At 43.6% G+C, this 27,371-nt stretch overlaps 1 protein-coding gene across 1 annotated transcript in view; it reads right to left on the bottom strand.

Moving 5' to 3' along the window:
• LOC146391282 (insulin receptor substrate 1-B) overlaps positions 1-27,371 on the bottom strand; it is a 53,399-nt gene that overhangs the window by 20,593 nt on the left and 5,435 nt on the right. The window contains exons 2-3 of the mRNA XM_084924151.1: positions 17,493-17,794; positions 14,006-17,174 (exon numbers count right to left, since the gene is read on the bottom strand). Of these exons, the coding sequence (XP_084780277.1) occupies positions 14,006-17,174; positions 17,493-17,794 (3,471 nt within the window). The remainder of the gene's footprint in view (positions 1-14,005; positions 17,175-17,492; positions 17,795-27,371) is intronic.

Below are 27,371 nucleotides of genomic sequence, written 5' to 3'. Positions count from 1 at the left end.
ACCTGAAAGGAGCCAGCAAACTCAAGAAACCACTTGCCAACACATTTTTAGGATACAATGACATATTTCCCTAGTGACAAGTGGTTGACAAACAGTTGCCAACCAGTCTGTACGCAAGTGTGACTGAGGCTTTATGATAGCAAGTTGTCAATGAGAACGGGCGACCCTTAAAGCATAGCCTGCTTTCCCTTCTTTTGACTCAGGATCATGAGTTACACAATGAATTTTCTATTTAATAATACTTGAAACTAGTTGTTGAGACCATAAATTAATCAAGAAGGTGTTTACTGAGGTCGTAATAGAAGTGAGAAATTGGGCTGTTTTCCTAGAGATTTCTATACAATCTGATTCCCTTAACAACCAGAGCTGTTGCCCCCTACTGGCCATTAGAAGCATGTTTCACTTTTCAAAACTTTTCACTCCTGGCAAAACTATAAAAACTAAATTAATTTAAAGAACATTAAAATATTTCGAAAAACCACAGTGATTTTTTTGTTGTTGTTTTTTTTAACTTGCTTTATTTTAAGGCACTACTTAGATTATCTTTATCTGCAGTGGTCACTCGGGCAAATTTCCCCTCTCTCTTATAGACTCCAGAAGAACTTCACTGCAAGTATTTTTCAGGGTTAGTTCTCAAATGTTCACATTTGACTTGCTGACAAATGAAACTTGACATGTGGCGTGGGCAGGTGGCACTCGGCCATAGTGCAACTGTGCAGAGACCATGAACAATATACCATTAATACCACAATAATACCACAAACAATACAAGCGCGTAGCAAATTCAAGTGGTAGTGCGAAGTGCCATTTGAAGGTAGAGGTCTGGCACTCTGAGATTGCATTAACTGCACTGTCCAGACAGATTAACAGTCACTTAGTGGAAAACGGCTCAGTTGGGTCCAATTCAAACATCCCAGTCAAAGCCCAAGCAAGTGAGGGAGTAAAAAAAAGACTGTAAATCGGTCTCCTCTGAGAATAACTTGACCTTCTCTGCATGAGACTAAACTCTCTCCGTTTTCACCGTGAGCACTTCAGCTGACCTGCCATGCACTTTAACCTCCTCTCATCCCTCTGAACCTTCATCCCCTAATCCGTCCGGGCCTCGGTACAGCTTGACCCACAACAAACACACAAACATGCACTGAAATCGCACACGGCGACGTAAATAAACAGTAATACAACCAGACAGGAGCACAATCATGGTCTCCATGTGAGAAGTGGCTCGTTAGTAGAGGGTAATCAGCTTAGTGCTCTCCAGCGCCCACCGGCACTAAGCTCTTTACAGACAAACCCAGTTAGAGAAGTAGCAGCTGAGCAACGCCGCGGCCCCGAGTCCAACAAAACACACACACACACACACACAAACACACACACACACACACAGTCAGACACATACAGATCATAGAGGCGACACGGGGAGATACATTGTGGAGGTGTTGACATCAACACAATTCCCTGTGCTAGAAGAGAGATGTGTACGCGCAGGGGAGAAAAGACATTTATATGGCAGAGCAGACAGACGGAGAAAATAAGAGAGACAGGGAAACACACAGAGAGTGAGAAGAACGCCGAAACGCCACACAAAAACTCAAATAAAGCACCAGGGGAAGCTTTCCTGGGAGAGTGTATTAGGAGGGAGGGGGGCAAACAAGAATGAGTGTGTGTGAACGGAGGGAAACACTCCCTCCTTCTCCTCCTCCTCCTCTTCTGCACTCAGTAACCCCAGTGGGTTGGTGGGTGGCAGCTCCGTTCTTTTAGGCAGCGCCCGACGCGCTCCGAGCCCAGCATACATCCCATACCACAGCGCACAATTGGCGCTCTGTAGCCGGGATCATGCTCATACACGGAACTGGCACACTGCCCAGAAAACACGCAAACACACACACATGCACACGCAAACACACACACACGCACACACACACATGCACAGTCAGACACATACAGATCATCACAGGACTAATGTATAATTTTTAGCTATAAGATCAAAAACAGCAAAACCCGCTTCAGGCAAATTTCCAGAGCTTTATGTCCTGTCACTTTTTAAATTGTAACTTAAAACCACATGTTTTTCAATAAAGGAGAGCTGTCTTCAGACTGATGCATCTCAACAACTGCTGGATAGAAATTTGACATTTTGTCCTCCTCTGGATTTCTTAGAACAACCGCCAAGCTACTGCACAAGTGTTACCGAAGGTTCGACTGGATTAAGATGGAACGAGGCGCTTGAGTGTTTTCACACGTTAGCTTTTATATCGATTAAATTGTCACGATTCCCCCCCATTGGTGTGGTAATTGTAGCTCCCCCAGATGCAATTACTGCGTTCACATCTGGCGATTCCACCTGCAGAGCGGTTTGTTCACCATTAAACGTGATCCAACCCGAATTACCAGGTGTGCCCTGCAAGTTTGGGCCAGGCATGCTTTGCATTCTGGGATGCAACAGACGTGCAGGATGCACAAAGTGCAGCAAAAAGCTGTAAAACAAACCAAGGAGTCACTTGGAAGACAAACAAGGAGTGCTTTATTTGGTCAGATAACTACGCTTGGTGTTGTGCTATTTTGCCTGAAATAACAATCAGACAGATACGAGGGATAGGAGTAAATCCTCCATGTTATCCACTAGTCTCAAACATAGCATCTTCTTACAACTTCAGTCATGAACCAGTTCAAATCTTAATAAACAAACGACACATCTATAAAAACCTTTAATCACCCCGCAGTACTAGGATACTACTTGAACCACACAGTTTACAAAGCAGTCAATCATATTTTTGTCAATTTATGTACGCAGCTATCCATCATAGACTGTATTTAAAAGATCAACATAGCAAAGCATGCCTTACCACCCGGCAGCTATCTCGGTAACACCTCTGAGTACTTTAGGGGGTAGTTATCTCGAAGCATCATCTAGGTTAAGACAAGATATACTTTATTTTGATTTGTTTCTACCTAAATGCAATAAAGTAAAATAAAAGTAATTAGTCAGAATGTCTAATAGCGTAAAATATCTCCAATTGAAAAAAAACAAATGGGATTTGAAACATTTTTTTTTTAAAGAAAAAGAAAGAATTTGCCAAATCTGGGATAAATGGCATCTTAAAATATCTCAATGCAACAGTGGACATTGTAGTGTAATAATAACTTCCATTTCAGTGATTACCAGGACATAAAACTTACATATATATATACACATACATTTAAAAATAAATATTTAAAAAAAGGTTAAAAGGATTCCTGAACCCAGCAGAGCATTAGTAGTAATTGATAGTGCAAAAATCGCCATCATTGTAATATAGTGAGACCTAATTTTTGTAGCTGGCTATAAACATGGTAATTTCCACCGAAGTGAAAGACTTTAAACAGACGCGTCTGAGGGGGGATTGATGCACTTTTGGCGCCAGCCTCAAGTGGCCACTTTATAGGTTGGGGAACTTCTCTGCTTGCTTCATTTATCAGCCAGGGAGGTTTCTGATGATGCACACACATAATATGCAACATTCAAACACAGTCCTCACATTAAGTTGAAGCAACTTCAAGAAAAAAAAGAAAGAAAAAAAAAGAGTCGGAGTTGGACAAGATTTATGCTCTGCAAGTTAACTGAAATCATCGCTCTGATCTAAATAAATTTAATCATGCACTCTGTTTTATATCTGACGGATGGCTCACAGTCATAGGTGATTTATTTCATTTGTTCAAACACCTTGTACGCAAACACGGCTCATACGCCCCAGAGGAACACGACTGTGAGAAAGAAAAATAAAAGTCTGGTGTGAAAATAAAAGGAGAGCGCAAAACAAAGAGCCCGCTCTGCAAGAGAGAGAAAAGACAGGAAGAGCAGAAGAAAGAAGTCTGGAGCGCGGAGGAGGTAGGAATGGTGGGCCGAGGGGCTTTGTTCGAGAAGAGAAGGAGCAAAAACAGTACTGACAAAAGAGAGAGAGTGTGTGTGTAAGTGCGCGCATGTCTGTGCGTACGTGTGCGTGTGTTTGTGGTAGATCACAGTCAGGTCACTGAAGGTTACTTTAGCTATTAATTGAGGAGATTTTGGCTGATCCCTGCTTCCTGAAAGGTGATTGGCTTTTCTGTTGATCTGATGATCTGTTTTGAGCCTTTCCTATTAAGAGGTGAGACGTCTGTCTGTGTGTGTGTCTGTGTGTGTGTCTGAGTGAGTTAAGTGTGTCGTTTCAAGCATGTGTGTGTAAACCAAACAAACTGAGACTTTTTAATGTAACTAAAGTGGTGAAAAGTGAAAAGCAAGCAAGTGCAGGTGTAGCAATCATATGCTCTTCTATCAAATCCTGTGACAGCTTCAACAGTGGAAAGCCTCAAATCACGCGCACACACACACACTTACTCTGTCCAGCGGCGCCTCTTTGACTGACCAGGCTGCCAATACAATTCACTCTGCTGCCTCTGTGTTCTTGTGTGCCGAATCCATGTGAATAAGGTACTAGTTAGTCAAAACATGACCAGAGTGCGGAGCCATTAGCCAACGTTTTACTACCTAATTATCATTCGAAGGCTGGGCAGCTCACCAGTAACACACACACAGAACAAAAAGCAGCACAATTAAGGTCCTGTCAAGGGGCTCTAGAGTAAATGATTTAAGCCCAAGCTGAGTCATTTTGTGGATGAGAGAAATAAAGAGATTCATTAGTGAAGAAAATGAAAAAAGCCACTCCTGCGAGAATTAATATTCATTTATTTAGAATTTTTAGCATTTCATATAGCCAAAGGATTACTGAGACCCAGGAATAAAAAGAAACAAAAAAAAGAATATTCACATCTTAGACGCAGGATTGCAGCGCTTTATATTTTGTCATATTATTCAGAGTCTCTTTAAGCCTGACATGACTGCTGTTGTGATATGGCGCTATATACAAATAATGAATGGAACCGAATAGAAAATGCTCACACACTTCAAACCTCTGCAGGTCTCATTAAGTTACTTCTAGTGCCAACACTTCATTATTCAAAGTGTTGCTGAAGAACAGTTCGCTTGCTGCTCCTTTGTGCATCTTTATTGCCACGATGCTCTTCTCACATCCTTTTAGCGCACATCATCTCATCTCACCGAAACAGACTGAAGGTGTGTGGGGAGAGAGTGTAAGGGCTGGACTGAGACTGGGCTTTTGAGACCATTCCTTAACCCATGACCTGAAAAACAGACTCCTTTGGTCTCAATAACACAAAGAAGTTTGAAAAACCCTGGCAGCCGCTGGTCATCAGAGAAAAATGTGTACGCCTACAATTGATTGGCGAGCGGCTGCTGAAAGATTGGTAAAATTGGTCACACAGTGGTTGCCGCATGCACAACTTGCATGGAAGAAGCCAAACACTCATCTACTATTCGCTGAGCGATAGCCAAAAGGCTGAGAAATACACATTTTCCCTAGAAAACAGAGGTTGCCAGGGGCTCACCGATCAGTCTTTAGGCCCCTAATGAGACCTAATGCTCATCCTGCACTAACACATTAAACAGATAAGAGAAAAATGCTTCAGGGTGTGGCTACCATCCTGCTGAAATTTTGCGAAATATCCCCCGATCATAGTCAAATTTAACCCTCACATGTTTATTATTAAACACTCTGTGAATTTGCTGCCCAGTATTTCCAGTAAGGAAACTTCTTTAAAGCTTTCCTTTAAGATTCAAAACTGTAAAAAAACAACAAAAACAAAAAACAGATGCACCTTGATAACCAACCTGACTGGCTACCAATTGCATTGGCTGATAATCTCCAAACTGCAGGTCATGCATGACAGACATGTTTTCAAAATACTGCCCTTAGCAGTCAGATGACTTTCTGAGTACCTCGTCGACCTTTGCTAACCTTACTTACTACTGCGTGATTCACATCAAAGTGTGTTTAACTTTTACTGTCGTGTTGCAGTTGGATCAGTTGACAAAGTACACCGGTGTGTGTACTAGAGAACGTAAGCGATACATGAAGCGTAGTGAAGGATGTGTCCATTACATTAAGGGCCGGAAATGAGATACGAGCCCGGCAGGACGTGTGGAATTACTGGAATTAGTCCCACACACACACAAGGAAACACACATTGTGTCCCATCAGGTGATCTGTCCCACTTCAGCTCCATGTGATGAGCTCAAGAATGAAGCCACTCAGGTCTGCAGCTCTCGCTCTGACCTCGTGATACTATACTGTCAAAGTCACACTCATTTATAACCCACGCGTCATTTTTTTCACCTCCATCAGCAAGATCGCACCAAGCAGGATCCAGGCATGAATGTGTGCACCACAGCCTGGTTAAGGCCTCGGGAAGAGGAGTTACTGAAAACAAAACCAGCTGTGTGGTAATATGTTGGCAACGAGGGAGTGAAAAAGAGTCGAGCAATTAATGAATTCATTTTCTTTACACTTGAGCACCATAGCAACAAACACCTGCTCTCTATTCAGGCAGTATTCAGTGTGTAAAGTCCATTTTTCTTATCTTGATCCAAGTAAATTAACTTATTATTGCTCATGAGTCTCCCAGATTAATCACCATTGCTCTAAAAACACCCTGAAAACCGTCCTCATTGATTCTCCACGCTTGCCGGCGTTCCAGGCTTTCGTATTTGAGAGCCAACAGCACTTTATGAAAGGGCTTTTTGATGTCTGTCAAAACGTAGCAAACAGAAATAGTATGAAAGCAGATATGTAGGAGAGATGGTAAATATTACACACTCATGTATGCAATCCGCAAATAAGAAAACAATCCGCTCAAAAGCAGAATTTACAGTCCAAGTCACCTCGTGATTGAACTGTGCTGCAAATACTGCGCTCGCTGATTCAGTTTAGGGTTTCTGAAGGTTCAACATGTGTGCGGAGAGGCTGCACGGTGACACACACACGCAACACATGTCCAACACATACACCAGAGATTTAGTCTGTATTCATTCTGCAGAACCAAATCCTCCCATTTCCTCTTCTCCCTCACACCACACTCAGTGGAAGATTAGTTTGTGACGGGGAGGACAGCGGGCAACATCTGAAAGAACGCACACACACACCGAAAATGGAAAGTCCAACCACCACTCCCCATGAAGGCAAAAGTCAGCAGCTATTTTTCTTACTTACGTAACACCGCTTAATTTATACTACTTTATATCAGGTAAAATACTGATTTAATCTGATGAGATAGCGTAATTGATCACTGAACGTACTCCAATATTGGGGCTTCTGACCCCTTACACAAGATTAGGATTTAAACCTAATAGGTGTTGAGTTAATGCTCTTTTTGAGTCAGGATGCACTGATCCAGCTTTTACTGGTTCCAATATGAAACAGATACCTTGGCTTAAACCCCAGCTGGTGACGGCAGATGGCTGCCTCTCCGTGAGCCTAGTTCCCTTTGTTAAAAGGGAGTTTTTCCTTCCCACTATTGCCAAATGCTTGCTCATAGGGAGTCGTCTGATTGTTGGGGTTTTCTCTGTCTTTAACCTATAATATTAAACGCATTGAGGCAACTGTTGTTTTGCTTTAGTGCTATATAAATAACACTGACTTGACCTGGCTTGAATTAGGGGTATCTGTCAATACTGAACACCAGTCCAACACCAAGGTTGAATTATTAACTCTAATGGCTCTTTCATGTGTAAGGCAACATCAGTCTTGGTTTAAAGAGAGAGACAAAAGCCAAGAGCCATGAAAACTAATTTGATCAGTTTAATGAAAAAACAAAAAAAAACCCAAAAAAACATACAAATGCAAAAAGATCCCACCGATATCCCGTCTAAATATCAAATCGGTGCTTCCTGCTTCTCTAGGGATCTCTATAAAGTTGTATATATTTAATGAACTAACCAGAAAGACTTCTACAAACAGCTGGAAGCAAGAAACACAACTTCAGATCCTTCATCAGACCGTGATTTTTAACGAGTCTCTTTAATAACCTTTAATAAAATTGGTCTGTGTGTGTGCCTCTGGCAACTTACAAACTGTAAGCTTTGTGTTCACTGTGGAGCAAACATCTGGATACATGATCCACACGCATTCAGAATCAAATGTCTGGATTTGCTGCCCCGCCCCATCAGTAACATCATCTTAATTTCAATTAAGATTCTCTTGTTCTTCGTTCTTATGTTGAACCTACTGACTACTACATGACCCAAGGTGAGAATACACCTATGCATGCACAGCACTGCGTGTGCAGTAATTTGTCGCGGCGTGGCTTTCCGTAACCTGATCCCAGTTTGTCTGCAGTCTTCTCTCAGCTTAAGTTACGTACTGTAAGCAGTGTTTTTAACAATATATGAATAATACCAAAGGCCTAGGGGCAGATTTTTAAGAGAAATAAGGGGTACTGTTGCTAGTCTGGAGATTTTATACTTTCAGGCTCACACGGCTGACTGTCGCTAACCATTACCGCAGTGTAGTGAATTCTGCATTTCTGCATAATAAGTAGGTGTGCTCACAAAGCTATGTGGGAGTATATGTGTTAGTAATCAACCCAAATTACCCCTCAAGCTTTTGGATTCACCCGACTGGACCATGGCGATGCACACAGATGACATCATAATATGACTGAAGTCAGTGGGGGAGGTGGAGGGAGTTCTCCCACAAACACGCGTGCAGCGGGACGCACACACACGCATGCACAACCTTCAACCCTCCCCCAAAACCCAAACAGAGGAGGCTTGTTGCTATGTGCGGTGTGAGTTTAGTAACTCCCTGAACGGACCACCCAAACAATGCACACTGGACTTCAGAGGACACAACCTTGACTTAAACAAAAACAAAACAAACCCCTCAAATCCAGAAGTTATCGAAAAAATCTAAATAACCGTGGGAGGAATAATATATTTCACAAAACCCCACAGAACTAAACCTCTCAGATGTTCTTGTGCAACTACAATGCTTTTTTTTTTTTTCTGGATCTCCTCCTGGGGGGCAAATCAGTTGCATTATTCTGGAATTAGCCTAATGAAGGAACATTTAATTTGCAGTGTGCAAAATTCAAGCTAATTTCCAGCATATTATGCATTATGTAATCATGAGATGCAGGGGTGCACCTCCCACCTAGTCGTGTTTGTCATCCGTACAGCCAACTGTACAACAGATGAATACCAGAGAGGAGAATCTGGGAGGCTAAGGGGTACATAAATCTGGGATTATGAAATTGCTGTAAGTAATGGTATTGCCGATGGTCTCCCTCGAACCAGAAGGCTCTAACACTAAATAGATACATACCATTTTAAGAGCAAATAACACCGGTAGCACTCAAATTCTTAACACCATCCTGATGAACTGCTAAGAATTGCAGTCACATATGATGCTTGGATTCAGCCACCACATGTTTTGTCCTGCTGCACATCTGTGTGCAGTTATGCTCTGCATAAATATGAGCCGAGTTGTGTGTCACTGCGCTCCGAGACTAACTCTTCGGAGCAGGCTGGAGCTCGGTCTGCCTCCAGCACAAACAGAAATCACAACTGATAAACAACTTGGAGCACAAATGCATACGTACACTCCGTGCCCTGAGCTTCACCCTCTCCGGGGGTCGTGTCCCAGCCATGTGGGTCTGTTTTACATAACACCACTAGTGCTGTCAGTCTAACCTGGCGCTGGTTTGGATTACATGCACAGCGAGACAAGCCTGTCGCACTCTGGAAAACTGTGAGGAATTTACAAATGTGAGGTTTGCTGTAGATCGGAGCGTCATTCGGCTGCTCAAAGAGTAGTGCTAAATAAACACTTGTATAATTCGATAACACCTTAGGATAATTACCCTTTCCTCCATCATTCATTGGTAATAATGGCACAATAGTCATAAATTGAATTTGCTGGGATCTACAAAAATTCAGCAACGTGGTAAAAAGTAAAACAGCAACTAGAACACAAGACAAACCACTTTTAGATATATTTTAAGATATTCAGTGCATATATTTATAATGTAATCAGCCCAATCACAAGTTGCATATTGCAACATAGCTGTTTCCAAACTAGTGCTGACATTACAAAATTATGTAGTATGTAATCACAGGTTAAAGGTGAGAAGTTCATCTCTGCGATGTCTCTAAATCAAGGAATCTCTGTATGTGTGCACGATGTGGTTTGGATGAGTAGTTCTAATATTCAAGATGCTTTCTGCTACACATAGCCTGCTAGTGAAGCATTAAGGAAACATCTGTAAATCCTTTAGCCAAACCATCCACCACCAGAAATACATTCTCAAACCACTGGAAATACTGCAGTAAAATTACGTCTCACCATTTGTAATAACACCACAATGTGTACTGTGCACATCATCTGTGAAAGGAGGTGCATGCTAGGGTTGGGCGATTTGCTCCGTTGTCCAGTTCCCCCATCGTCCCTCATTGTGACATTGCCAATGACCAACAGCATCGCCCCACAGAGTGCATCCAACACAAGAGAAACACGTACACCTGTAGTTCATATATCATGAGGCTGATGAATTTGGCTGACTGTAACTAGTTAACATAAGTTTTTGGATATCAGCTGAGAACCACGAAGTCTTTGCAACTGTCAGTCACACATATTAATATATGTGAAAGTGCACCATGAATCTATAGTGGCAAACTCAGTTTATCATGAATCTAAGAAACGTCTCTGACATCATCGTCTATTAACGTATGCACACTTTCTTAAAGTTACAAAATAACACCATTAACAGTTTTTTCTTTACAAATGTTTTACTTGCCACGCACTGAGGAAGGTAGTGGCAAATAAATAGTGAATTAAAATAATAAGCTGCCTCTCCAAAGAGTCAAACTTCATGCCAATAACTTCATTCAGAGTTCAGGGTAAGATGAGGAGAATACCTAGTGACTAAATCAGAGTGTGGCAGGCTTTGTATACCTCAACTTACCAATCACATCTAGGCTTAACTGAATACTACCGATATGTTTGGTTGAAAATTCCTATAAGGCATCCTTATGGACTGGAACAGAGATCCCCCCTCCAGATGGTGAAGAAATAAAATAATTGGCCTCTGAGGAAAAAGATAATAAAATTAATTCACATGGTTTTCCTGGAGAAAATGCTGCAAGCGATCACTGATTTAATTTGTCCCCAAAAGAAAAAAAAACATCCTCTCCACTTCATAATCTAATGTTTCACTCAGTTCTGCTGAAGGTCACCAAACTCCTCCATTACACGGGACAAAAAAGAAAATAATAAATAAATAAATCAGCACGACACCAGTTCAGCATCTGTAAAACGCAGCACAAATGCTCAAACTGTCTCCATAAAATTCACCCAAATTTGTTGCAACTGATTCATTTTTTTGTGTTGTTATTCTAAAAGACGAACTGGGTTTGAAGTAGCTCAGTTTGCCTTTTCCTCGTTTCCCCAACCGTGACGGGTTATTTTTAAACGCTACTTATTGCATAACTGGAGTCCAAAAGGAGTGTTTCTGGCTCTCGTCCCACTACGGATGTTCAATTTTAGCCTTTGCCCCTCAGAGCCAAAAGAACGCACCCCTGAGACATATACAGTCTCTTCCTATACAAGCTGGTGCCTGCTGGAAAAAAAGCCCTGTAATTACAGCAGATCTGAACTCCTTAAAAAACACACACACATACTGGATTGACACAGACAAGATAATTAATCCTTTCAAAACTGTATTTTTCTGTGTAGAAGCCGACAGATTGGACGTTATGTACCATCTCTCCATGTCTGCGTTTCTTTCTCGCATTGCTGCAGCAAAACAACAACATCTCAGCTCAAGATGCGTTTTCCAAACGTGCCTGCTCTTAAAGGACTGTGCTGAAACAGTGTGAGTGGGGAGGCAGAAAGACAAAGGACGTCTTCAGCAAAAGAAAAAAAATGTTGAACAATAGTGCATGTAGTGAACAGAAGGGAGGGAAGGAATTTCAAAAATCTATCAGGCAAGAAGAGGAGCGAGGACAAGCAGTAGATGTGATGAATGCAAGCTGTCCAGAGGAAAGATGAATGCAGGAATAAAGAGTAAAATAAGAAAAAAAAGTAAGTTGAAGGGCACAAATTACAGAGTACATGAGAAAAAAAGTTTCAGGAGAGTCCAGTAGTCTTGGGGTTTTGGTCCTGCTGAGGCCTGCCAGCCCACCGCGGCAAAAACACTTGAACAAAAGGATCATTTATTGGAGGAGGAGGAAAGAGGGGGAGGGATGAAAGGAGGAGGAACACTGTACAGAGGCATTTGAGAGCTGTGTGAGTGAGGACTGGCCCCATCTCAACATTCACAGCCAATGTGTAACATTCCCCCCCTCCCGCCCCAAACGCTGCACCGCTGATGTTCTCAGCAGCCAGAACCCATATGGTCCTTCTGCGGTAGCATGCTAGCATCTCGATGTAAAATACACAGAAAACTCATGCATCTTCCACAGAGACAGCCTCACGTCTCCAAATAAAACTAACGCAGCAAGGTATGGACACAAGCCGGTGGTTCATTTCCATCCGTGGAATGAAAACCAACTGTTGAGCCGCGCTCACTGAAGGATCCCATGATGAATTTCTGCTAATGCCTCAAATTCTTCATTGATTCCAACGTTTACCACAAAAAACAACAAAAAAGAAAAAAATCCCAGAGAGGATTTAGGTCCAGCACGGCCCACGGTGCAAATCACGTGGAAGCAAACAGGGCTTCATAAGCGGCGAGGCTTGACAGGATGCATGCATCACAAGAGACCCACTGTGGAAGCTTAAGCAAGACTACTGAGTGTTTTACTGATGCATATAAATTCCCCCCATCTCCATTTAAATGCTGCTCTATCTGCTTAAACTGCAGGCGTCCGTTGCTTAACGGGCCAATTTAGTGCAGACAGAGGTTCAAAGGGAATGTTTTTCTATGAGGAAAATGCCTCAAAGGGAGTTAGTTAAGGCATTGTTTAGCCACGGTGGTCCCCCACAGCTAGAAAATTGCTCCACACAGGAGGAGAAAATGTAAATACAATGAAAATCCATTATCCAGCCTCGATGACCTCATTGAATGTGCAGAGAAAAAAAATGCTGACTTTAAATGCAGCAGGAACTCTACACATAAAGTGTATGTGATTACAGGAAAACACTCATCATAAAACATTTTTGTTAACTCTGCAGTGGGCTCAACTAAACATTCAAAGCTTTCAGCTTAGATTAAGTAATGCACAAATCACAGCACACAATGCTTTCAGGGCCAAATCTACAAACCTGGAACTTCTTTCAAGTCTTTGCATACTTTCCTACATACGTTTTAGAGCTCTAGAAGTGCAAAAAAAAAAAGAAGAAGAAGATGATAAAAAAAAAATCTGAATTATAATTCAAAATTTCTTTCTCTCACAGCAATCTCCTCAAGTGTCATAATGGACCATTTTAATTTGACAGGTCAACAGAAAACAGGGTCAAAGTTCATCTTTATTGAACTTAAAGCAGAACGCTTCAGTGGCAATTGTGAATGGTTTCCTTTGCTAAGAGTGGGACTGCAGCGAGATGTCTCAGACAGCTCTTCTCCTCAACAAACAATGGCTCAATCAGAGCAGAATGATTCTGATGTTTGTCATAAACGTATTAAAAACGGATCCCAGTTCTGCTTTTAAACTCCCAATAGGGAAAAGCAGCACTGAGCATGCATGGACAATATTCAAGAAGCCTCAGATCAATAGCAATTTCCACAACTTCGATATTTACTGATATTTCAGGAGTCTGTCTGACCTTTAACACCTTATCTAATCATATCAGGTGAAGAGTTTCTGTACACCAAAGCTCAGAGAGGTAAATCAATTCATGATTTGTCAGAACAGCTAAGCTTTGGCTCTTACTGCAGATTATGCAGACAGTCACACAAATAAACAAGTCTCTACATTTCAATCTGGCGCCAGGTAAAGTTTGAATACAAACATCGATGGATAGGGAGGCTGTGCTCTATTGGATTATCTTGAAAGCATATTTTTTTTCATTCTGAGCCATGTGATTGCAGGAAAAGAAAGAGAGACAGAAAACCTATGAGCATAGTGGTGACATAGAGATGTCTTTGTCTTTGTATGAAGACAAAGACATGAAGGGGGGAAAAAAATAGCATATCTTACCAGTTCCCTCCTTGCTTCCATTTTGGTGCGTCCGCAGCTCCTCTGATTTGTAGAAGTCAATGCTGGCGTACGTGTTCAGGCTGGAGCTGCCACTGCCACTGCTGCCGACTGATGCACCTGCCGCCCCCACCCCAGAACCAGAACCCAGTCCAGAGAAGAGGCGAGATGGGGCCTGGTTGCCAGAGGGCCCATCCAGTCCCACGTGGGGGCTCTCCTTGTTGGCCAAATCCAAGTCTATGTAGTTAAGGCCTTGCTCTGCAGATGAGGTCTGAGCATTTGTGGGAAGAGATTGCTGTCCAGGAAGGGGGAACTGAGTGGGAGATTCAGTCACAACACCATTCCCCCACAGCATGCTTTCAAAGCCCAGCCGGCGGGCTACAGACTGGTGTTCAGGAAAGAGGGAAGCAGTTGAGGAAGAAGTCGAGGTAGAGGTGGAGAGGGAAGTTGAGGCAAGGAAGGTTTCTGAGCAGTGCCGTCTGCGTCCTTGGGGGTCGGCCCGGATAACTTTAGCTCCCTGGTCTGGGTTGGGTCCTGTTTTGGATAGGGGAAAGTCTAGACCCCGTGGCAGCACAGATGTATCATCCCTGGTGGGAGATGGGCCTTTTGGGGAGACGCTAGATGATGACCGGGGGACAGGGTTGTTATTCAAACTGAAGGCCATCTCTGTGTAGTCTCCACATGATGTAGGAGACTCGGATTTGGTCACTGATGGAACGCTTTCTCTGTTTTTCCTAAGTGGGGCCTCTGCCACTTCAACCTCATCTTCATGAGGTTCAGTATTATCCTCATTACAGGGTTTAGGGGCATGAGCAAGCGTTGGGGGTGTGGGAGGGGTATGGAAAGAGGGGAAAACCAGCGGGGTAAGAGAGAGGGGTGAGGGCGATGGAGAAGGGCCCAGGTCCATGTTGACGTATTCAGAGGCAGCTGGTGGAGTGATCGGGGCAGATGGGCTACGGGAAAGGGGTATAAAGTTTCCAAAGGAAGAAGATGGCTTCTGTTGAGGCTGCTGGCTGCTGGAGCCATGAGGCAGCGATAATCCATGCCTTAGACCCCTACCACGACCTAATCCTATCCCAGTCGGATTGCCCTTCTCCCCCTTGAATTCAATGCTTACATACTCCCCAGGGCTCTTAGGTTCTGGTGGCAGAGGGTTCTCACGAACTCTAGGAAGAGTGTTCGCTTTGGATACGTCAACAAACAGGCTAACAGGTCTGCTTCTAGTATAGCTACCCTGCTTGGACAACCCACCAGAGCCTCTTCTCTGCTGCTGCTTACTCCCATCCTTGGACTGAGTTCCCCCAGTCACGTTACTCAAAGCCTGGGTAGTTCGCTCGTCGCTCTCACCCAGACTTTCACTGCTGGCTGAGCTGGAGGAGTACGAGGAAGATGAGAGAGACAGGTGGCGTCCAACTACTGCATTACCAACTGCTGCTTGCTCCTGAACCCCTCTAATAGGTTTACCGCCACCCATTCCCCTCCTAGAACTCCCATTGGGCCTTCTTCCTCGTCCAGGACCATCATCAAAGTGTCCGGTAGAGGGGCTATGTTTATAAGACCTGGGTAGGGAATAGTAAGAGTACACCATCTTGGGACCATGTTGCTGCGGACTGGTCTCCAAATGTGATGAGTGCTCAGGAGGTGGGGGACTGCCGTTTACAGAACGTGCACTAATTGGAGACATGTTCATATAGTCACTGCCTGGCCTGCTGTCTGCACTGCCACTGCCCACCCAAGCCCCACCGGAGAGACCTCCACGCTGGTCAGGGGAACAGCTGCTATTAGGGGACATTATCATATAGCCATCAGAAGTTGGTGGAGGTCGAATCTGCTGTGGAGGCGACACGCTGTTGTTAGGAGTCATGGCCATGTAATCATCAGCAGGTTTGGAGTCTGAGTCGGGGACCGAAACGGCCAGTGACTGGGAAAGGGACGTCGGAGGCTGAGTAACTCCAGGTAGCATTGACATGTACCCATTGTCCACGCCTAAATCTACACTACCACCTGCTCCTCCAGTGCCTTCAGCTTTAAACTCTCCTGCCACATCCAAGTACCCGCCTCCTCCCCCTGCCGACCCAGCACTCATGGCAGATTCCTTCTGTGTAGAAGAGCAGGTGGAAGTAAAAGACTCTCGGCTCGTGCTTCTTGACATGATAGCGTAATCGGCCGAATCGTCATCTGCTGGCTCCTCGGCTCTGCGCTGACGTGGAGCCAGCCTTTCCAGGGCCATAGGAGGTAAGGAGGCCCGCTTGCTCAGCAGCCTGCGTTCAGCTTCACATTCTCGGCTGGAGGAGCGGCGTAGAACTCTTTTAGTTTGGGAGCCAGAGGTTGGTGTTCCTGGTGTTTGCTGGGAGCCACTTCCTTGATTACTGTTGCCACCACCACTGCTACCACGTTGGCCCATTAGGATATAGTTGGCCCCATCTTCACTGAGGGACTGACTACTGACACTGCCAACAGAGCTTCCAGGGAGGCTAGGAGAAGGTAGGAGCGTGTGATCTCCAGGACTTGAACCATACTCGTCTGAGGAGCCGTAGTCACTGGGTGAGCCTGAGACAGAGGCTCGATGAGAGGGAATACGACTGTAGGCTCCAGACCCCGGAGCACCAGCACAAGACGTTAAGCCTCCAAACTCTGAGCCATGACCAGAACTAGAGGACAGACTTGGAGCTGGGGAAGGAGCTGGGGTCGAGATAGAGCGCATCAACCCTAAAGGAGTTTTAGCAGTTGTGGTGGGTGCTGAACGAGCTGATTTTGATCTGAGGATTGGGGTGTTAGAGCAGGAGCCATTGGTGGAGGGGCTGGAGTTCACCCCATGGATCGGTGTGGCACCTGTTATCCCATCCTCCCCTTTCCCCCCATCACTTGCAGTGCGAGACCTTGGGAAGCTATGCCTTGGTGTGGGAGAAGCGTTGGCACAGTTGATGGGTGCTCCACTGTTAGTTCCTCCAGGAGGCTCGGTTCGGGGCCGGCGGGTGAAGCCAACCTGGCTAGGAGGAGGGTTTGGGTGGTGGCGGCGTGAGGGAACACTGATGGGGTTAGAAGCAGTAGCACCTCCTCCAGGGCCAGAGTTGGACTGAGACTTGCTGCGCTGGCGGAACTCCTCACTCAACGCCTTCATGGCCTCTAGCAAGGTTTCATGCATGTTTTGGGCGACTACTGAATCATCCACCTAGGACAAGAGGCAAAAAGCATCTGATAAAGGGAATGAAATCACAATATGATCGATTTTATATTCACATAATGTATTCAAAGTTAAAAACTACTGCACATTAAACCACTAACATCTTAAAGACAAAGTGCTCTGTATCTAAATCTTAGATTGTCATGGAAACTCTGTTTAGTCTCCTTTTTCAAACCCGTGAAGCCTTACTCTGACAAAACTTTGACATTTCTTTAACTCTGCTGATTGCGGGCTTTTAAGATATGAGTAGGATTGGAGAATGAAAATAACCATCAACATGAACAGAACTGTAGATTACAGGCTCACCTGCATCCAGAACTCGCCCGGGCCTGTCACTGCAGAGCGTCCCACCTCAACGAAGAAGAAGTTTTCTGAATGGCCGCAGCGTCTCACGTTCATCAGCTGCAGCACCACGGCGGCAGCATCAGAGTTGAGCTTCACAAAGTTCACCGTCTTGTCGGTCAGGCAAAGGCGGTAGATGCCAACCAGGTTCTTGGCCTGACCCAGGCCTTTGGGCCATACCTTTACCTGCCATACCTCTTTGAATGCTGGTCCAGGATTAGGCACTCCATAGTCTCCTGCACCGCTGCCGTCATTAGGATTCTTACCTAGAGGGACAGAACGGGGACAGAGTGAGATTAAAAGGTTACTGGGATGACAACAAAGAGAAAAATAAGAGATTAAACTATTAAAGTGAGGATTTATGAAGAGCACTGGGAAGTACAGCTGTTGCAACAAAGGACTGACATGACTTTGATGCACCTGTAAATAAAAGAAACAACTGATAAAATCTCTATTATACGCCTGTTAGTTGAGGGCAAGCTGTCTTTATTATGTAAGCTGTGCTGTGGCCGAGCTTTCCATATATTTCTAAAACAGATCCAAGTATAAACTGGGCACGCACTGGCTTGTGAGACTGGATCATTGTACCTGCAGGCTCCATGCCTGTGGTCTCATTTATCAGCTACACAGGCATCCTGACACACACAGAGGCACACATACCACCAGTGTGGGAAAATTAAACTCTTGACAACTGAAGCTGAACATAAGAATGATGACTATGGAAAGGAAAAAAAAAACAGCTCTGTGGAAAACCTTAAGAGAAGCGACTTGGAAAATGCTTAATAAGAAATGCTTCTCCAAAACAAACAATGCAAATCACTGGCAGGAATCCTAACGGCACGCCCTTAAAAGCTATTTTCTCAAGCGGAACTGACAATAAAAACTGGCTTTGTAAACTAATAAATTGAAGTTTCTTTAAGCAGCAGCACAGGCAGCACATTCACCCTTTGTGTTAAGTGTGCTGTAGTCAGATACCAGAGGCCTACTGACGCCAAAACACAAGAGAAAACGGCCCAAAGTGATATCTGATCCTAAGTTAGTAGGGGCCAAACAAAGGCATGGGACTTATCTAACCACCTAATATTTGTCTGACTATTATCCCAGGAAAGTACCTTAATACTACGTTGTACTGCAAATCATTGTTAGCGGCTAGTGACACTACCTTTGAATATATGACAGATTTACATCTAAGCTCATTTATATCCACACACAAAAGACGTCACATCTGTTGACTAGCACGGATTATAGGAACAACATTATGTGAGTCATGTTTAGGGTGGATTTTGTATTCTTCTCCAGGGAACCACCCTAAAAAGTTCCTGAAACTTATTTTCACATGTCCCACATTTCTGAGATACCTCTGTTATGTTGCCAGTTTGGATATGTCTGAGCATGATAACCATCTATGACACAGACTCAATCAAACTAATGACAAGGCTAAAGAAACAGATCTCAACATCAGAACTCACCTGTTCCCTTGAATGGAACAGGATGGTCTTTGTGCATTTATAGTGAGCTTAAGCACCTGCCTTATTAACCTACCACATCTGGCATACTGAAGGAGACGACATATTGAAATAAGGAAAGTTCTATTTTTAAAAGGGTTATCTCATTGAAACCACTGGTTTGCTATATATTATATACATATATCTGCTGATGTTCCAACAAAGCCAATGTTCAAATTTGTTCTCTAGAATCATTTTATCGTCTGATTTACTTTTAGTTCACCATCAGTTAGTCGTATTTACACAGTTCTTCTAATTTATAAATTTTAGCTAGCTAGAATTTTTAGCCATTTACCCACGATGTTTGGCTAACAATTTGTTTAGCCAAATGTATTTTTAGCTGTTAGCTTCATCTTAAGTTAATCATTTTGGACTTTTTAAGTCAGAATTTTAGATAAAATATATAACATATATATTAAACGTTAATGGTCAAAGAGGCACCATATTGATATAATACTGCAAACTGCAAGATTTTACGCAGACAAAGCAAAATATTTTTGATTTCAATAAGCACAAGCGAGAAATAATTAAGGAGTCCTGACCGATCTTCTCTCCAAGTTAGGCATTTTGATAATTACGATCAGTTCACCAAGTCGCAGCTGTTGAGCCACACGATTTAATTAATGCACATAACTCTCTACCTGTGGAGATGCACCTGTGGATCCTGAGAAGCTTCAAACTGAAGCAGCTGGAAGGAACAAACACAACTTCAGCTTCAGTAAAAGCTGCATTTAGTGGTGAGTCTCTGTTTAACAACCTCTTATACACAAATTTCTGTTTAATGGCCAGTACTGGTGCTAAAATATAGAAGAAGCCTCATGACTAAAAAAAACCCAGCTCTTTAACCCAACTATTTTTCTGCACAAAGGATTAGTGTTGATTTGTGCACTTATTTTACTGTCAATTCCAACTGATTATCCATTAGCTTTTGATTTTGATTCATGTACCTCTAGCAACTGTATAAGAGCCCACAGAGTGCTTATTGGTGGTAATCACTGCCTTAAGCTATAGTTTTGATCCAACAATGCAATATTATCACAATACTTTACCCACAATATGATATTACAAGTATTGCAATAATATACATTGTAATTTATCACTTTTTTAAAAGTGCAAATCACATCTTCAAAGTTAAACATTATCTTGTTTTATTTAAAGACATAAAATTATCTCACTCCAGTTATTTTTTTGTTGCAAAAAGGTCATACTGGCAATTCAATGCAGCCCGTTTCTGATAATGCAACAATTAACTTTGAGAAATCGATGTTCACATGTCGGCTTCTGTCTACATATACAGAAATTCACTTTTAACTTTTATATTTGTGCTCAGCAACCTTCCTGTCCCACAGGAACATAACCTGAATACATTCAGCTCACAGCAAGTTGAGTCAAGTCTTCTCGAGTTGTGCTCATTGACAGGGACTCATTCAGGCTGATATGTCTGCATTTATAAATTAGACAGAAATTATCTGCAAACCTTCAACAATCTCTCTGAGAGAGATTGCAGTCAGTCCAAGTAAGATGGCAACTGTCTGCAGAAAGGTTGCCTCCATGGTTGTGAGTGTGAAACACCCGCATGTCTGGGCAAGCATTTAGTCAAAAGTTGCAATCGGTTATAGAATGTGAAAAAATTCATTACAATCAGTTTTTTTATTTTTAGGCGATGAAGGAGGTCTTTATCCTTTTTTTACTGATGCAACTGAGCTATTAGTTTGCTCGGAATAAGGAAGCACCTTTGTCAAGCTGTGTTTGTCCACTGTTGGACAGTTTTTCAGTTTAGCCAATTTAATGTAAGTTTGCTTTGCTAACATTATATCAGAAAGATGGTACAGACAATGAACCCCCAGAGCGTTTATATGCACCTAATAAAAATAAAATCTGCATTTGATGTCCCCGGATCAATATAATATCACCATGCAAAACAAAGTGATTCTATGCTGTGTTGATTTTTTTTTTTTTTTTTTTTTTTTTTTTTTTTATCCCCAGATTACGAGTTTTACAGTTTCACTAATGTTTATGTACACAATCTCGGGGCTGGTGACTTCTCCGACTTTCTGAGGTAAAAATCTGTCTGTTCCACTTGAAAATTCCACCTTCGAAGTTCAAATTTCCAACAGAAGAATGACCATGTTTTTACACAGATTCCCTAGTTCAATTCCAAGAGGAGACACAAACCCCTTCGGGGTTTTGTCACATTGCACATCTGGTGTAAAGAAAGGGAAAAAAACCTGACAAATCAAACATGTGGAGCAGCCCGCTGTGGCGACCTCATTTGAATGAGGAACAGCCCAAAGTAGGTTTTCTATGGACGCTTCATTCTGTTTCCCCAAGCATCTGCTGGTTGAAAAGAAAAACCAACAAAAAAAAAAACAATCCTAAAATGACAACCACATGTAGACCGGGACCCTCAGCATGCACAGCGAACATCACGTAACTGAGCTTCTGTTATGCAAACTGTTTTTCCAGATCCCAATCCCAAAACAGCTTTACATGCGATTGCACAAGAGGGAGAGGTCTGACGTGTCTCGCCGCGTCTCCGTCCACTCTTCTTACCCAAAATTGGAGGATCGCTCACGACTTGAAAGAGACCTAGAATAGATGTTTTGTTGAAAGCCAGTGAAGCTGCGGCTTCGCGGCTGTGTGTGTGTGTGTGTGCGCGCGTTTGTGGCACTCCCCCTATATTAGATGACTCACTCAAGGCCATGCACGGCTGTTTTCATGTGCTGCTTTTCTCTCCATGTGTGTGAATGAGCACGAGGACCTCTGTGCAAGAAGTCCTTTTTGCTTCCTCGATTTAGATTTACAACAGGAAGAGACGGTTTTAGGACTTTTCAGCGGGGACCTATGGAATGAGGGACTACAGGAGATTGCAAGGAGATATAAGAGTGTCATTAAGAAAGGGGATTAAAAAAAAGGAGCGTTATTCAAAGTTTATTTTGGGATTGCTTTGCCTGAAAGAATCTAATTACAGGCTTATTTCAAAATTCTTTTTTTCCCCTGCTCTCTGAGAGTGACTCAGATTGCAGTGCAGCACGATCCTTAAAGAGTATCTTTTTCTTTTCAAGAACCCATTTAAAATGTCTCGAGGAGAGTGTGAGCGTGTTGTTTGTTTTGAATAAAGCAAAGCCTTAAACCTCAGCTGTGCCCTCAACAGCACTTACACAAACACCCTTTATCTCAAGGCCGCTCTGGCTGTGTACTCTAATCGACAACCCTCAAAAAAATAAAAACCCTTAAAGTATTTTAAAAGTTTTTTTTCCCTAGAGTTCTACAGATTTGCAGGTGGATTCACACCTATGAAGCATTACAGAGCTCAGGGCCTGATCTTACACAGTGCTGTATAAAGTATGAATCGCCCCCCTCGGCTTTCCTCTCGAGTATCTTTGGTGTTTGTCAGAAAGAAAGCGGGGCATGGAGAGTTTATCAGTCGGTCAGCTTCCATGCAGCACAACGCCCCTATACTACATAATGAACCCTCAGAAAAACACGCACACAGAGTTGGAGATAATCTAAGGACCTAAGCCGGATGCACATGAAAGCACCTGGAGGTAATGAACCATCCGCATGAAACCTGCTGGTTGAATACGGGCAACACACACACAGAAACACTCTGACAACCTTGTCCCAACCTTCACAGATCATGCATCGGGTCCGGGAGTCCATGCATATTTATTCGCAGTTTGAGGTGAAGATAACGTACACTGGCTTATTCACGCACCGCTTGTTTAGTCCACGTCCGCGGTGAGCACACACTGGAAGCCTGAAGCCTGGAGAGTGGGAGCCTGCGCGGGCAACACTGGCGCCTATTCACACCGATTTATTTGCTACGCTTGAGCTGGCTCCCTCGAGATCACAGGTTGACCATAAAGAGGCCATAATCCAAGCTAATTTACTCAACTGCAATTTCAATTACGAGTTGTTGGCACTGAGGGGAAACTTGCTTTCCTATAGCCTTTTGTGCTACGGGGGTTGTGAAGGGGTGAAGGAGGTGCCATATTTAGCCTCAAAGGCCGTTAGATCCCTTGACAGCACCTCACTGAGTGGCGGGCTCATCACTGTCGTGGTTACCCCCAAAATCCTGGGGACTTGGCTGCAGCAATGCAGAAGTCCAGATACAATCAAGCAGTGACCATCTACGAAAAAAATGCTTGAATTTGCAGCTAAAACTTCTTAGTTAGCTAATGCCGCCTATAAATCAGGGGAAATTAGCTGACTGGCTCTCATTGGGTCCTATTTCAAATTTCTGACCTCACTGCCCTAGCACGCTGTGCTGTAGGGCCACAAAAGACTCCACAGAGATTGGTGAGGGTAAAAAAACCCCTCCATCTCAGCTACTGTGCCGTCCAGATCCACCCACGCTCACTTACCAGTGTACCAGCTCAGATAGATGGGAGACAGCTGTGTACATTTTATCCCTGCACGTATTTGTGAGAGACGAGAGCCACCCGGCAGTGAAAACAGTTGGTCTAATCTCTGGCTGACATGTGTACCCGTTTTCCTCTTTTCTAACCTCTCCACTTCCTCGATCTTCATCCATTTCAAGCATCTGCAATCCCCCTCCTGCCCAACCCTCCTCACCCCACCCATCTCTCTAGGCCCACACTTGGGGGGCAACACCAGCATCCGCCCGGAGCTAGTTTCACATGTGGTCTCGGTTAGACGGGAGAGCGCACAGACGTACATGCATGGCTGCCTGAAATTATCGGTGACGCATTTAAGGTTCGCCGTTCCGGGACACGCAAGAAAGCTGCAAGAAACCCACCAAGCTGGCATCCGCCTCAGACTTTATTGGTCAGCGAGGCTCTGGGTTACTAAACTTTGTGTCGCACAGACCAAAATGAGACTGTGCGGAAGGAATTTTTAACAATACACAATGGGTTTGGGTTTTTATTTTTTGTTTGTTTGCTTTGTTTTGTTGTTGGGTTTTTTGTCTTTTTTTAACATTTCCAAAGTGGATAACTTGTATTTTAGAAATAAATCACTACAAAGCGCAGACCGATGCTCTGAAAACATCAGGAGGAGGAATATGGTAACAGCAGCTCGTTAAAAAACACTGACTAAAAGCTTCTGCAACCTGCATTTGTAATCGTAGACTTATCAGTGCTGCTCGTGTTGCTTATGCTGATTAGCTACAGGAAGGTGTGGTGGTAACCGCCTGCTAATCTATAAAAAGCTTTTACCATCTTCTTTCCGCTGCTAGTTTTAGGCGTCGCCACAGTGGATCATCTCCATCCATCTCCCTCTATCCCTACCATCCTCTGTCACACCAACCCTCTGCATGTCCTCCTTCACTACATCCATGAACTTCCTCCTTGTCTCCCTCTTTTCCTCCAGCTTCAGCATCCTTCCCATCCCTCCTGCGCTTCTCTAGCTTTATCTCCAACCCGCTCGATCTGAGCGTGCCCTCAAAGCTGTAACAAGACCAAAAAAGAATCAGGATAACAGAGTTTACTTTTAGTTCACGATCCAAGTGTTGATGCCTGTGGTCAAAGTTATACCTCATACACAGATAAGGTATAATGAAAGGAAAAGCTTGTCATATGACTCACACCCAAATGCTGCTTTAGTTTTTGTATGTTTTTTTGTACATTTTTTTTTTTTTAGAACAAGCACTGGCACAGGGCGGGTTCACTGTGATCCATTCACTGCTGCTACATGTATACGTTACTACAGGAACAGCATGGCACTAATTAAGGTTTTTGTTTACTACCACTGTTTCTAAAGCCCATGAACTTCCTGACCCCCAATATAACAACGTTAATGGGATACTATCGAGCAACATTAATCAGTGAGGCCTGCTATAAAAGGTTCCTATGCATTTAAAGCCACACACGCTCCACACATCGGCACTTATTGATTAAACGGGTGCTGTTGCTGCTGGCCTCGCTTTACTGTCAGTCAAAGAGAGCTCAGCTCCAAGCTGGCCAGCGGACACAAAGCAGATTGCTCAAGGCCGACTCTGACTCACATCCATGACGTTTTACAAGCTGCAGCATCGCTACAAACCAGATCCGGTCAGGCTGCAGCTCACCGAGTTAAAGAAATTACAAAGGGTTACTGTGCATCTAGTCGTTACGCAGGCGAAATACTCTGTGGTAGCTCAGCACGCACCAACCGGGGCTGAGGTTCTAACAGAGAGCTGTAGTTAAGCTTCACTTCTGCAGGAAAAATGTGTTTTGTTTTGGGGGTTTTTAAGAAAAGAAAGAGACGGACATGGTGGCATTTGGAAAAAAGTTCAATTAGCACACAGCCTCTGTGCAAACGTCGGCCAACCCTCGAGACAATAATTACCACCTAATTAGGGAGATGAGCAGTGTTTAAACACGGCTTAACATTTAATCGGTCGGCTCAGCGAACCAGTGGCGAGATCCAGATCTCTGAGGCCGGGGCAGCTGAACGACACTCCGAGATAAAAACAGCCTGACGGGGAGATTTGACTTCTAATTCCGACTCAGAGGGACGTCACAAAGGACGGTTCACTCAAAAACACAAGTTCTCCTCAAACCTACAGCGTGACTTACAGAAAGTAGGAAACACCTGCTGAATTCTTGGACTGAGTTCAAAAATAAATGGTTAATAAGAGAAAACACAGAATAAAAGACAACCAGAACTTATAATACGCAGACCAAAAAGATCAAAAGTGATTAAGTAAATTATTTAAATGACTCATTTATTGAGTCATTAAAAAAATTATTTGACATATTTTGCCGTTAAATACTCAACTAATAGTCAAAATGAATATTATTCATTAGTTAATACAGTGTGACACTTTTTTCTCCTTATATTAATTTATCTTTGTAATAATCATCCAATTATTTTATTTGTTATTCATTTTCAGGGTTTATTTATGCTGCTATTTCTTTTTAATTTAGTTACATCATATGTTTATTTATTTATTTTTTTTAAATATGCACTTTTTGATCCGATACATTGGCAGTTTCTGTCCTCCACAGACATAAAGTGAAGTCTATCAAATGGCCAAAGGGTCCATCAAACACATTTAGCCTCATATGAAACATAAATAAGCAAACTGCTTCTCTGCAGATGCTGCAGGCAGGAACAGATCCTCCCTGCTCCGAATGTTTCCGACTGATCTTCTGCGTTTCAGAATCAGGACTAAATCAGAGACTGTCAGTCAGTCTGCTTTAATCTCTGTTTATGTTGGCACATTTAAACGTGTGTGTGTGTGTTTGTAGACGGTGTGTCTCTCTTGTTCGGTGCTGATCGCTACGAATCTTGGACTTTATCATAGTGTTTACCGAGGCCGACTACAGCTCCCAAGGTGCCGCGTTCTGCCCGGCGCACGGCGACTAAGGGTCGCGCCTCCGCTCCGTTTCATCGAGGTTAAACCTTTACACACTCGACTGCCTCCTAATAGTTGAGCAAATAGCTGCCCTGAAGCCTAATACTGTACGCGCTGCCTGAAAGGGTCTTACTGGAATCAGCTGAATAAATAAGTGGGATCCTGCCCAGCGTGGCAGCTGGCTTGTGTTTAATTACCACCAGCCTGTGCGCAATATTGAACTGTTCCTGGACGGCTTTAGGTAGTTTTCCCAGGCCTGGAGAGGAAGCAGAAACTGTACAACAGCAAGGACATCCGCGGTTTTAATCGTGCTTTCACTGCACGCACGCTGCAAACTCCAGCCTTTGCAGCCGGCTGCTGTGCAGAGGGGATATGTGGAACAGGTATCACACCGAGGGCGTGGTTCTGTGGAAACTAGTGAGGCAGACAGTGCAGCATCTTTTGGCTCAGCTTCAGCTTCAACTTTTCTCCAGGCTGGGATTGTTCTCCCAGCCTGGGGGGGGAGGGGGGGGTCACTGTGGGTAGGCGAGGCTGTAGAGCATGGAGGCGCGAGCGAGATTTGAAACTGTGCATGGGGTGCACATACCAAAGCAGGCCGAGAATCCTTACAGAGTTGCATGCAGCAACATCTCAGTAAACGCCTGGATCATGCATGCATATGTGCACATGTGCGTGTGTGTGTGTGTGTGTGGCCTCATTTTTTTTCTAGAAGAGTAGAAACTGTGTATAGGCTGCAGCACATACCACAAGAGCGTTGGAGTTTACACTGCAGCCAGCCGCAGCCTTTACTTTACACAAGACACAAGAAACCCAGCACTCTGGGAAAACAAAGGAAGGAGACAAGCAGCCACCGAGGGATCAGTCATTTCAAAGGCTGTTCGTGATGATGCTCGAGCCAGAGGCTCGTTGGGACACTTTGGATTTCTTAGAGGACGGCCATGAAATGGGATTTTCTGTACATGTGACCACGCGAGCACCTGTAGATTGGATTAAATGTTAGATGCTAGACAGGAGGAGTGCACGTCCAGTCACTTT

The sequence above is a fragment of the Perissodus microlepis genome, chromosome 3 (genome assembly GCF_051167445.1).
Source record: "Perissodus microlepis isolate ML-2025 ecotype Zambia chromosome 3, ASM5116744v1, whole genome shotgun sequence".
Classification (NCBI taxonomy): domain Eukaryota; kingdom Metazoa; phylum Chordata; class Actinopteri; order Cichliformes; family Cichlidae; genus Perissodus; species Perissodus microlepis.
The sequence above is the reverse complement of the archived record's forward strand: the minus strand, read 5'-3'. Positions and strand labels throughout refer to the sequence as shown.